Consider the following 13,837-nt stretch of genomic DNA (forward strand, 5'->3'; position numbering starts at 1 on the left):
TTAAACTGCTCCAGATAGCCGCGGCAAAGTGTTGATTGAAGAAAGGGACGCCACACATACACAGGTAGGAAACGTTTGGGAACTCGTGGATCAACTAATACCCTTTGTTGGTCAGCTAAAATGCAACACCATGAAGAAAGTGTGCAATAGACCTCAATATTCAAATGAAATAAAACATTTAGATTTCTGCGCCTGGGGATGAGGTTCAAACGTATATTTGCCACAGAGATTATCTGTATTTCTTTTAATCAAGAAATTCATTACTTTCATAGGTAAAATTAACATGTTATACGTATTACACTAAGTAATTTTTACTTGAATATAATTAAAGTTGAGTAAGGGGAAAAATGGAATTAAAATTTCATGATTTAAATCTATAATTTGTGAAGTGAAACTTCTATAGTGACGTAACAGTGAAAGAGTGACATAAGTGAATTTCTGTGAGGGAGAAAAAAAATTCATCACAAAAAAGTAACTTATTTTTTCCTCAAAACCCATTCTGTAGAATGACTGATTGTGTGATGAAGCAGATAGGTGGTGGTGAGGAGGATGTCAATATACACACACATAATTGGCCATGTAAGAAATAAAGTTGGGGGGGGGGGTTGTAGTGGCTATGAATAGGGACATAAATATCCTAAAGCGCATGCGTGGAACAAGCTACTCTCTTGTGATGTCACAGTAATAGCACCTTCACTTTCTTCTTACTCTTCACTCCTGTACTAGACTTCAGTCCTGATAACCCCCCCCCCCCCCCCAATTTAGAGCCAACCACATTTATTGCCAGAAATTTTTAGTGGACAAATCTACCACACATGAGATTTACAACAGGGTTCAATTACGATTACATATGATGATAAACTTGTTAGAATTCTCTGGGGTGAATGGTGTCTTGAGGGGTCAATTAGATCAAGTGAGTCAAGTTTGGGGGGGGGGGGGTGTTTAAAAAAAAGTTAGGGGACAACACACAAGATCAATCTTAAAATTTCTAAATTCAGTTTTGAATAATTAAAATTTAGTTTAAATGAGGTGAATATAATCATGTCAAACCTAGAAGTTTCACTTCTATCATGTGAGATTCTCAGATTTTTTTTTAAATCAAGTGATCAAAACATGATTTGAATGAAGCTAATTTTAATTAGTCTATACTGCTTGTAAGTTCTGTAGGACTGGACTAATTTTAGAAAAAGCTATGCAGGGTGTCAGGGCTTGACAAATTGATGGTAAATTAAGAGCCACTTAATTCTTTTGGGCACCAGCTGCAGGCAAAAAAAAAGAAAAATAACAGTTCTTTACCATAAAATACATGATTTATGACTACAATCCGTGCCTGGCAAATTTTTTAGAAATCAAATTCATTTGCTTATTCCGTAACATTGACTAGTTTAATTCCACAATGTCTTTTTGTCCCTATTCCTATAACCCATCCCCATCGTCAAAGATTTGTTTGGTTGATCTATATAAAAATATCAGTGTGTCTACCATCACAGGAAAGTCACGAAAGAAGAAAAGGGTCATGGGAAGTTCTTAAAAAATCATGAAATTTGAGTGAAGGTTACAGATTTTTTTATGATCCTCGAGACTTTTTATCCCCTGAATTATAAACTTTTGAGAAGCTGTAGCATTCAATATTTTTGCTTTCCCCTCAGTTTTTTCGTTTTTTTTGCTTGAAGAGGATTACATGGGTAGGTAGCAGCAGAAAAGAAACAATGTTATTTTAAATCACTTGATGTTTTTGGAAAAATCATTGATTTATATCACAAAATTTAAATTTTAGTTTCCATTTGTATTGACTTTAATGTTATTAAAGTAGAAATAACCAAGCATGGTATGCATCTTTTTGAAATGTGGTAAAGTTATTCAATAGGAGAAATATAGAAGATCTAGTAAATATAAATTTGAATCTGATCTCTAGAATACAGTGCAGAAAGATAGCTATTCTATTGTTTCTAGATTTTGTGCATCAAAAACATTAGTTCCCTATATTTTTCTGCAAACTTAGATATAACTGCTTTAAGTATTTGTAATGCATTACAATGTCTCTCTTGGGGTTCCCTGATTTAAAAAAAATAGTTTTTGTATAAATCTTTGAATTCTATGCACTAGTTTTTTAACCTTTTACCTGCCAAATTCAGACTCAGATTATTTATATCTTTTTATTTCTCTTATTTCCCTTTCTGATCCTTCAGTTCAAACAAATCAATCAAAAAATTCATGAAATTTTTTTCTTTGTTTTCCGGACTTGCCTATGTCCGTAGAAACAACATTTAAATTAAAAACAAAGAAATTAAATTTTATTTTTCCTTAAAATAGGTTATTAAAAAAATTAAATTGATAGCACATGTGTTGGAATGATTGAAATTTTTGTTTTGTAAATTAGAATTGGAATCTCTCACCTTTGGAACAAAAAAGAAAATGCTTTCATGTACAAAATTTTTTTTTTTGTGATTAATAAAACTGATGTTCTCAGTTGGAAACATTTGCCGTTAAAAGGTTAAAATAACAATAGGTGTTGTATCTCAACATAAATACCATTAAACTTCAAATTTTGGTATGAGAAGTGAGAAATTCTATAGTTTCCTTGTTTTTTACCAAATCTGTGAAAGAATGAAAATGTGTAAATTATTAAACAACATCATGCTAATCTCAAAACACATAATAAATGCATCAGTTGCACAAGAGACAATCTGTTCAACAAAATATGGTTTTTATTTTGTTGATGCTGAATGACCCCTCCTGTGGTTGTCCATTTAGTTAATCGAAAAACCTGCACCATATTTGATAATAAGTCGCCACCAACATTAACTTTAAGTGAGGGTGGACCCTCATGAATGAAATGAGTCTACAAGAAAAATGTTAATCCATGAAGTTAATTTAGGCTCAACGACCTTTCACATTACTTAAACAGATTTTTGGTTTATTTCTTGCTGGTAGTTTTTCTTATTTTATTAATTTGTAGGTGGCGCTGTATTGTGTTGCTGTAACATCACAGCACTTTGTATTTCATTGATGTTATGTCACCACTAGCGTCGTATTAAAATGCATTTGATGACTTGCTTGTTCTCTATCTACCTTTATCCATATTAGTTACCTGTTTTGTATACTTTTTCCATCATTTTTCCTAACCAGTTTGTTCTGAAGTTATGTTTTTAATAAATTAATCATTAATTTACAGAGCATTGAAGTAGTAATTTATGGAGTCAGATGATTATAATGATGAAAATTATGCCCACGCCTGTGATTATCAAACTTTAAAGCGAACATGAAATTTTTTTGTTGCATATAATTTATGCTTAAAAATTAATTAACCCATTAGCTACCACGATCCCCATTTAGAGACTGGAATTTTACGTGCTTTACGTTTATAACTTTTTGTGCATATATATAATTTATCCGGCCAAAAAATTGAAAAAAAAAAATTGGTAGTTAATAGGTTAATCAATATTAGGCGAAACAAGGGGTCATAAGTGCATTTCTTATGTTATTTATTTACTATGAAAAACAAATAAATGCCTGCAGTGCCATAATTGCAGCACAGTGAGATGTCTTTCAGTACAACGATATTTTTCTCGGGTCCACAGAATTGTATTGTATTGAGATTTCACTGCATATTTATTTATTCATTCTAAAACAATTTTCCATTTGTATTTTTCTTTCAAGAATATTGTGCAGCAAGAGCTGTTCCAAATGTTCCAAACTCAGAATACCTGAACACAGTTGGGCAGAAGCTCCACCCAGGGATAGATGTTATGTGGACAGGTAATTTGCTCCTGTGTGATTAAACATATATTTTTTTCTTTTCTGCTTGAATTTCTTGATTAATCAGTATTGTGCAGGCAGTATAATTGCATGTGCAGACCTGTCAACTCTCCGTATTTAGGTGGGGTTCCAGATTTTTCATCCTTCCTTCTGCTCTCCAGATTTGTTAAAATTTCTCTGGATTTTGGCAGAAAATTAGATTTTACATGAGCTTTCATGTTGTCGTGACGTCAATAATTGCCGTCATCGTTAGGAAAAACACCCATAGAGAACATTCGTGGTCATTTCCATCGAGCAACCGGAAAAAAAAGTCTTGGTTACTGCATTTAAACAGCTGTGGCAAAGACGTGGCATTGTTTACGTCACATTTATCGGCAATCATTTATCAGGCGTAAGCCCTTGGTTGCCAAAATTCCTGTATAATCCTTATTGTATTCCATTAACAGTCGTGCGGTAAACACAAGTTTTTTTGTCAGTAGCTTTGTATTTTGAAGTTTTTAATTGTTTTCTCTGATTAAATGTCTTCAGAAAGAAAATATAAAAGTTTATAGAAGAGTTGATCAACTTTGCCCATAAAACTTTGAGCTGTATAAAGCTAAATATAAAGCTTTTAAGAGTTCATATACCCAAGATTATCAATCACTGATAGCATCCACGAAAGAAAGAAAACACTCATGTTTTATGAACAGTATGTAGATGTGATTTCTCTATTCTGCATGGAAAGACTGACATGGACTTATATTCTGCTCAGGGGCAATGCTGAACCCGCCTTGGGGGGGGGGGAATGAAACATTTTCTTAATTGATTAAAATTGTTTTTGATCAAGTCTATGAGTGCCGGGGGGATACCCCCGGAAGAATCCCCCCGGATTTCTGGATTCCAAAAGTTCGCACGTCTGCATGTGAAATCGAATTATATTAACACTGAAAGTGTTATTGGATAGTTTTTATCCATTAACTTGATTTATCAGTATTTTAAGTTTTTAAATACTGTGGAAACTATTGATATTTTCAGCATAGAGGTTGTCTCAAATCGTGTGCTCGGTATACAGGATGAACTGTCGAACAAAAATAGGTGATAGACGAGCCTAAATGGAACAAAACATAATCGCAACCCAGTCTTATCTCTAAGTCCTTTTGAGTTATGATGGAAAATGGATTATCAAATAAAAGTGTGTCAACTCTGAAAAAACAAAGTTGTGCAATTTCTGAAAGATCTACATGCAAACTAAGCACAAATTTCAAAAGAGGAGAAGAAATCTTATGAGGTGCCACCATTTCTATTAGAATATCTGGGTTTAATGGCAAGCTACAAGTTATATATAAGATAGACAAAATTCGAATTGGCGCCAAAATTTTCATCAATTCCGCAAACACCCAATACTACAATAGCTATATTCATACCTAACAAGCGGGCAAATTTACCAAAATCTTGTGTATTGCACCAGCTTTGTAAAGGGCCTAAAATAAACCATATCAGTGTTCTACTTCAGGAGAAATTTATCTTTTTCTTTGCAGTACATCACTGAAATTGGTATCCAAGTATAAATTTCACTAGGTTTTGGCCACAATTTGGTTTTTTGTTTCACCAATCTCTCAGCACTTATAGCTCTCCATTAAATCCAGGTATTCATTATTAGTATAGGATTTTTCTGTAAAATTAAATTGTCGCCAAAATCTCTGTCAATTCCAAATTTTCATTGAATATCTAATTCGCTAAACAAAAAATAGGTAAATCATTTTACCCTCATTTAATATTGGTTTTTTTCACAACTTTCCTCCATTTTTCAAATTTGAATATCTCAGCGAATACTGCACTTGGAAACAAGGATTATTTTTTGGCAACAAGAGAGATAGAACATTTTTCTCATTTGGTTTTTTTTAGCATAGAGTGTACGCATAAAAATTAAATTTTTTTTATTTCAATAACTATATATACAACCTCTGACAATAAAGTTCGGTGAATAGTCCTGTAACATTAACATAGATGAAATGTTAACGAAAGTTACCTTACTGTCCTTCAAAATAGTCACCTCCCATTACTATGCACTGCTGAGATCTCCTATACATGGCCTGGAAATTTTGCAAGAAGTCTTCTTTTGTGATGGAGTTCAAAAGCCTTGTCACGTTTCGTTGGATGTCAGGAATATCGTCAAATCTTTCCTTTCAAAGCGTGTTTGAGTCGTGGGAATAGGAAGAAGTCTGGAGGATTGAGATCTGGCGAGTATGGTGGATGTTCAATTTGCAGCACCCCCCCCCCCTTTTTTGCCAGGAACTGTTTGAAGATATTGGCTGTGTGAGGGCGAGCATTGTCGTGAACAAGAAACCATGAACCTTGTTGTGCGTACTGAGGTCGTACCCTGCGTAGACATTTCATGAAACAGGTCAAAATTTCAATGTACCTTGCAGCATTCATCTTCGTTCCCTCAGGTAGAAATTCCTTGTGGATTTTCCTGTTCTCAGTTGAGAACCAACACACTAAACAAGCACTTTGTAAAACAAGTCTTTCACGGAACATAAACGACGGTCAACTGAACAATGGTGGCGGCAGATGGTCAACACCTGCCGCTACGCATGTGCAGCGTTTTGCTTTGCTAGTGTTGCCAGATCGGGCGTTCTGACTTCATTCACCAAACTTTATTGTCAGAGGTTGTATATATGCAACCCCTTGAAATATGGATAGTGTATTTGAGTTTTACACATTATTTGGATGCTTTTTCTAATCGGAAGTATGCCTCTAGGGTCAATGGTTCACCAATAAAATGCTGTGCCCTGTATATATCCTTTTCTGCAGAACAATGCATTTAATGTGAAAATAATGTTAATCGATAATAATAATCATCTCAACTGATAGATGATGGTACAAAAATACTTTCTCCTGCTAAAAAATTTTCAACTCCTGTAAATAATTAAAATTGCCCTTTAACAATCTGTCTTAATTGTGAGACCTTGAAGAGTAGTTTCACTGCTTTGAAGTACAAAGAAAGCAATTTACTGTACTGTATTGATATAACCCATGAGTTTTTGAAGAATAAGATGAAAGGATGTCTAGTTGCATCCCTGGATGAAGTGCCATATACAGAATTTACTAATTTCTGAAGTTTTTCCCTGCCGGTAACATCCTAGAAATTATGGTACTTTTGCGGCTATCCACCGGCATTCAAAGACATCGTCGATATGGCTTAAGTTCACTTCGTTCCTATGAGATTGCGAATTCACTTTTTTTTTTTAATTATTAAGGATAGGAACGCCCGTTGAAATTGTAAAAAATTTTGTGAGATTGTTGAGAGAAAAAAAAAAAAACAATCTGTAAAAACTCTGACTTGAATATCTTCAGTTTTGTCATCTAGTTGCTATGCAGTTGTCACCATTTTGCATTACGAAAATCGGGGTTGTTTATGCAGAATCGGTCTTTTGAGGAGTCACAAGGATTTCTTTCACAATTATTTGTTGTCTCCACTCAAAAAGAATTTTAAATTAACAGATAGTACAAGAATGTTTTTTTTGCAATATTTTAATTTTCTACAAAAATGGAAAAATCTTGAGGGGGAGCACGGGCCTTTTCATGCCTCCTTTGATTATGCCTTTGGGTTTGGAATCTGTGATTGCACAGTGGTAATTGGCTAAATACAATTTTCTAAGGTTTTCCAACTGTAAGTTGGATATCCCTCCCTCTTGAAAAAAAAGCTCTGTTGCCACGACTATCACACAGACCTACAACACAAATATGTATACATTGTTTCAAATCCACATGTTAGCAATTTGGAGGATAGGTGGCACCACCTACTGAACACAAAACATGCCAAACACTGAACACACAAACACACTGTTAAGTTTCGCCAACACACTAATGCTCTGGCATAGCTCCCATATTCAGGCGCAAAAATATGTGGTGGTTAAAGGGAGGTAGATCAGAGTTGCTAACCAACAGGTTGGGAAAAGAAAATCATTCCTACACAGGGTTCGCACATCCTTACAAACTCCTTAAAAACTCCTTACTTTTCATTTCCCTCTGGAAGGGCCCTTATAACTCCTTACTTTTTGCAGCCACGCCTGAAAAAGTCTTTTTTTTTTTTTCTCTCTGAAGGGATGATCTTTTTTAGAATAGGCGTTCCCCACGGTGATGAATAGCATTGCCTAAAAAAATAAGAGGAAGCTTCCCCCCAATATAAAGAGGAAGAAAAGATTAAAAAAAAAACGCGCTCTCCCTTTATAATAGGAAATGTGAAAGCAGGGGATGGGATTGGAACATCCAATGGTTGTGCATACCTGCCAACCGTTACGGTTGCAACAACAACGCCTGATAAAACTTTTTTGTCGTATTTAATAAATTAATACGATTATACGCTTTTGCTTCTAAAAATGCGATTTTTTACCGAATCGCTAGTTTTGACGTGTTTTCCTGCCTATGTCGCAAACTGGTGGTCAGCGTTGGAAATCGATGGTCCGTAGAACGACATCACTCCGCTGAACCAGTAGCCGAAAATTCCCCCATGCCCAGTGGTGAGAAAGTTTTTACTTATGTGGCGAAACGATGTCTCGAACCTCCTATATTATGCAGTATACTGAGTGCAGACCTCGCAGCTTTCCTATTTATCCTACTATTTTCCTACTTTTGCCGCAATCGTCTTTTTTTTTACCGCAATTCTCTCGTATTATTCCTATTTTATCCCTCCTTCCTATTTGCTTACAGCCAATATCTCATTACGAAAATTCCGAGAAACCGCAAAATGTCACTGCTTTCCGTAGTTTTTTTGACGTGTTTTATTCACATTACAACTCGCTACTGCAAAAGAAAGGAAAAAAAATTTCGAGTAAGGGATGACGACAAGCGTATCTTTTCGCCGCCGCGCCTTAAAATGCTAAAAACTGAAGTCCAGTGGGGAAAGCGAATCTGTTTCGCAGATTGGTTGCAGTAAATAAAAAGGCAAAAAAAAAAAGGAGGTACAGGCTCTATCCACACACAAGATTCCATGAGAGAGAATGGGTTTATCTCTCCTGGGATCTCGTAACGAGCGTTCATCCCTGAAGCCAGGTTTTCCTAGGAGTAGGCTTTTTGCGCCGCGTGAACCTAACTGGATCATTTCGTGTCGGCAGAAATGAGTTACATAATGGCGTTACGCATTTGCGTTTTCCAAGCGTGGCGCATCGGCTCAGGATGGCTATATGACCCTGGCGTCATCTACTCTATCCGGTTTAAAGGGAAGAGACACAACACGAAAATGAAGGGAAGATCGCTGAAACGCGCGGCACACGACGCTTAACTCACTAGAAGCAGTCTGCCAATCACGCCCGATGTAAAGCGCTGTCGTGAGCCGTATTGCGCTCTATAGGAAAACAGTCGTACTGCTTTTCATATTGATGAATAGACGGCGTGTAGCGCTGGGTGATTCACGTTGCGCGTGGCATAGAAAACCTGCTAGTAAAACCCGGCTTTTAAAAGTGACAGCCCGAGCCACGTCTGGTTTTACAGGAGGGGAGGGGGGAGGACGAGCCGATCAGCCGCTATAGCTGAACCCACTTTTTTTAACCTTAACCTTCTGAAAATAACTTTCGGGTATCTTTATGTTAGGGGTCATTCAAGTATTACGTCAGCATGGATGGGGGATTTTCGATTTGCTGACTTGATGACGTGGAGGGGGGGGGGTTGGATGATTCTTACGTCATCAACCACCCTTTATAAAAAAATATGAAATATTCTTAATGGCGCCTTACTCGGTGCGCGAAAAACGAGTAAAACTTTTCACTAGTTTGTGGGCACCTGAACTAACATTCTTCCTATTGAGTCCCCTACAGAGCCACTCTAGTGATCTTCAAATACTTAGCGGATCCAAATGCTCTGGAGCTGTCCCGCGCATCATATAAGTGATCCGTGATTATGCCGCAGATCATTGCATTTTTAATTGGGTTGCTGTATTTTTGAAATATGACATCCATATTTTTATGGGCATCTTTTTCTTAGCCACCTCGTTGGACATTTTGCCTGTTGTGGCGTTGTATTTGTATCTCTCTCTGGCAGAAGTGGCCACAGCTCAAGCAAGATAAAAACAAAATTTATTGCGAACTCAATACATCACTTCCGATTTCTTTAAATCATTTTAATACTATATACTACCGTAACTCTCTCTGTTCTTTCTTACTACACTTCTCAATACCTAATCTTGATCATCATGCTCTGTTACTGTTCAAATTTGTGTTCTCTTGTCGCTTGTTACTCGTGCGTACAGTCACGGCATATCTCTTTCTTTTCAGCTGAAATTGCTACCCATCATACCCTTTATTCTGAAAGTTGAAGTCTTGGAAACATTGAAAAAGAAATTAAATGAAAATCAATTCACATGTGGGCTTCTTTTATTGTCTAGTGGTGCAATTTTTTTTTTCGGAGGGGGCGTGGCCCCATGACACCTTAAAAACTCCTTACTTTTCATTTTGAAAATTTTATATGAGCCCTGAAGAGTTGCTGCAAATATAAATAATTTTGTAAGAAAAATCTTTGTTGGCTGTGGTTTTTATTTTGAATAATTGGAGGGGGAATGAATATCACTTTTAGAATTTTTATAATTTATGTGATGCTATTATGAGTTATATTTTTGACTAACACTTGAAGGTTTTAGAACACTTTGGTGATGACAGAAAGCATGTACGTGGATTGATTATTTTATGAATTCTTATGATGTCGGGTAACAAATCAAAACTTGTAATTTTTGAACCACTTCTAGATCTATATTTTTGAGAAGAGGGGAAGTTTGTTTGCAAATTCAAAATAAATTTGCATATGTGCCCCGCCCCCTTTTTTTTGCTGTAAAACTTGTAAGTTATGAAGTTTGCCATGACTCCTTAAAAACTGCTTGAAACTCCTTAAAAAGTCCTTAAAAACTCCTTACTTTTCATTTTGAAAATTTTGTATGAACCCTGCTACAGGAAATTGCTTGGCAAGGATTTATATGAATAAGCATGTCAGAATAATTTGCTTTAAATTTAATCAGAAGATATTATTGAAAGAACTAAGGTTTTTCTGCAATGGAAAATCAATCAGAAGAGAATTTATAGATTGCTTTTTTTATTAGTAAATATATTAATGTGCTTAACTTGATTATATTTGTTTTAGATTTATTAAGCTACATGTGTTAAATTCTCAGTGTTAATGAGTTTTTAAGATAAAAGAACCTAGTTTTAAGTTGGTAACCTTTTAACCTTTTTTTTTCAATGAACCTTTTGGATGAATATGTTTTCGGAAGTATTCAATTCACAGGGATGCCAGTGAATTGGGGGGGGGGGGGACTTTCACTCAAAAAAAACCCAGGTTTTGCCAATGGTCTTGCTCCCGGGTCCCAGGTAAATTATTGTAAGCTTCTCAGAATCCCCCCTCCCCTTCTTTGAGTAGATTTTTTTTATTTTAATCTATTGGTTGAGATGTACAGCAGTAGTACTTTAATATTTTCTTATGATTGGTCACTTGGTGGACTTCAACCCTTTCTGGCGCAGTGTCCTCATAGCAGAACCCCTTTTTCAAAATTCCATCAAGAAGTAACTAATATTCTCACAGAGATCATATAAATATCATTAAATAGCTCAAAGCTCAGAGTTTCTGTCAGAGATGTTAGCATCGTACTGTTTTAGTTCTGCGAGGGGTAAAAAAAATCTGCCATTTTTTTTTTTCCATACTAGTTTCAAAATTTATTTCTTAATAAATTTTTTCTCTCCAAAAATTGTGGATGATTTTTTATAGTTTTTGTCCCTATTGGTTGAAAAATCAAACCATTCAATAAACTTGAGAATAGTTTCAAACAGGGGCGGCTTAAGCGAGGGTGCAAGGGGTGTTGCACACCCGGGCGGCAGGTTTTAAGGGGCAGCAACATAGACTTCAGTTAAGACTCCAAAATTTAACACAGTAAAAATTCACATGACATCACGCTTTTGAGTCATACCTCGACAACAGAAACGTTGACAAAATAGACTGGGTCACCGACTGTAATACCAGAAACAATAATGTAAGCTATCGAGGTGGCTCGAAAAAAAATCTGTACCCGTGCGGGACTTATTTTTTGCGCCTCCTACTTATTTCCTACATCCTACGTCAGGGCCCCTAGGCTGGAATCTTTCGCTGGACCCCAAGTCAGATCTTCCACGGGGCCCCTTCTACAGTTAATTTATAGTGTGAAAAAAAGAAAAATGATAAGAATTTAGTTCCAGGCCTCAAGCTGGAGCCCTGTGAGCCCTACCCTTGGGGGATCATGCCTCTCCCTCACAACTTATCCAAACAGTTCCTGACGAAAATTTTTTTTTTTTTGCCCTTTCATCTCGGATCTTGCGCCCCTCCAGAGGAGACAGAAAATATTTACTTTGATTTTTTTCTTCTGAAAAAAAAATCTGGTTTATCTCTAGGTCCCCTTCACTGAAGCCCTGTCAGCCTCTTGACAGGGTCACCATTAGGGGCAGTATATGAGGCTTTGCACCCGGGTGACAGGTAAGCTCGAGCCACCCCTGGTTTCAAATCAAATTATAGATGTTTGAAAAAGGTGGTTTCATATTAAGGACACCGCACACCTGTAGTAATAAAATACCCCAAGTGTCAGTATGGAACCACCTCTCTCTGAGATGAAGAGACGACATTGTTTTTCTTCATTTCTTCCCTTTTTTGTTTACTAGTAAATGATGTAACAGCAATGTTGTTGAGACATCCCAGATGTGCATTTGTTGCTGGGAGTTACGGGGGTTTGAATGGAAGATAATCCACATTATATTTTTTGTCTGACATAAAACCATCTTTTCATTCTAGGGGTTTTAGAGCATCTGTTGAGGACTACTTTTTCTATGCTCTGCTGTTTTAATTATATTTTCTGAATTTTTTTTTTGCCTTGAGTTTTTTTTTTCTCTCTCGAATATTGTTGTGCACTTATTACTCATTGGTGGTGAAATGCCTATAAAAAATTCCTTATCGCAGAGGTTGCAATGTTATTAATTTTGGGGTCTAGGTCAATTTGTCGCAGCATCAATTCGGTGTGCTACAAACTCGTCGCAGTACAAATTTGTCGCAGACTCATTTCGTCGTGGTACAAATTTGTCACAGGCTCATTCCGTCATGGTACAAATTTAACGCAAGCTCATTCAGTTGGGGTACAAATTTGCCGCAGATTCATTTCGTCGTTGTATAAAGTTGTAGCGAAGTCATTTCGTCGCAATGTCAATTCGTCATGACCAGGGTTGGATTTTTCATGTCAAAAACTGGTTTAAACTGTCAAAAACCTAAATGAATGCCTTTTGATAATGTTTTGAACACAATAGGTATACAACATGATGAAAAACTTTTTTTGCATATTACAATGTTTTATTTTTAAAAAAACATTAATTTATTACAATAATTAAAACAAAATATAATTTAATAAAAATTATAATTTGCAATTTTGAATTCTTTAACATAAGAGCCTTGAACGTATAAAATATAATTTTATGGTTTATTTATCTAAGCAACTCTCATTACCTGTGTTCAATTTGCTAAGTGGAATAGAGCTGCTTATTCAAAATATGTATGATAGGTAGAGATACATTAATGTCGCAAAAAAAAAATTTTAAATCAGAAATTTCGCATATTTCGAAAAAAAAAAAAAAATCAGATTAGAAATTTCGCATTTATTGATCACAATAACGAATTCCAAATGAAAAAAAATTCACTTTCATTCACACACACACACACGCACACACAAAAAAAACCCAACTTGAATAAGTGAAACGATTTAAATCAAAAATTTTGCATTTTAAAAAAAATGTATCTCTATTTTCTATTAATTTAACCTTATTTTTCAAATGCTTCTTATAGCATCATTTTCTGAAATTCAAAAAAGTTGCATATACAGTCGGGTACACTTACAACATAACCGCTGAATAAAATATACGGTTGTGAAATCCTTAAAATTTCTCCCATTCACGTCTATACATTTTTATCTCTGTTATAACATACCCTGCTTAAAACATACACTGTGGATATAACAAGCCAAAAAAAGTGGGCATAACCAAAAAAATAATCCAAATATAACCCTGCAAAAAAAAAAAAAAAAAAAAAAAAAACCCAGGAAAATATA

The 13,837-nt window shown here is 35.6% G+C and overlaps 1 protein-coding gene across 12 annotated transcripts in view; it reads left to right on the forward strand.

The window, feature by feature from the left end:
- The window catches only part of Oga (O-GlcNAcase), a 338,350-nt gene that overhangs the window by 98,110 nt on the left and 226,403 nt on the right, over positions 1-13,837 (forward strand). For all 12 annotated transcript variants that reach the window (XM_089239539.1, XM_089239538.1, XM_089239540.1 and 9 more), the window contains one exon: positions 3,661-3,759. In XM_089239539.1, coding sequence (XP_089095665.1) covers positions 3,661-3,759 — 99 coding nt within the window. The remainder of the gene's footprint in view (positions 1-3,660; positions 3,760-13,837) is intronic.

This window comes from Pholcus phalangioides, unplaced genomic scaffold (genome assembly GCF_987345545.1).
Source record: "Pholcus phalangioides strain wild (caught in Gottingen) unplaced genomic scaffold, Ppha-v1.0 ptg000011l_1, whole genome shotgun sequence".
In the NCBI taxonomy this organism is placed as follows: domain Eukaryota; kingdom Metazoa; phylum Arthropoda; class Arachnida; order Araneae; family Pholcidae; genus Pholcus; species Pholcus phalangioides.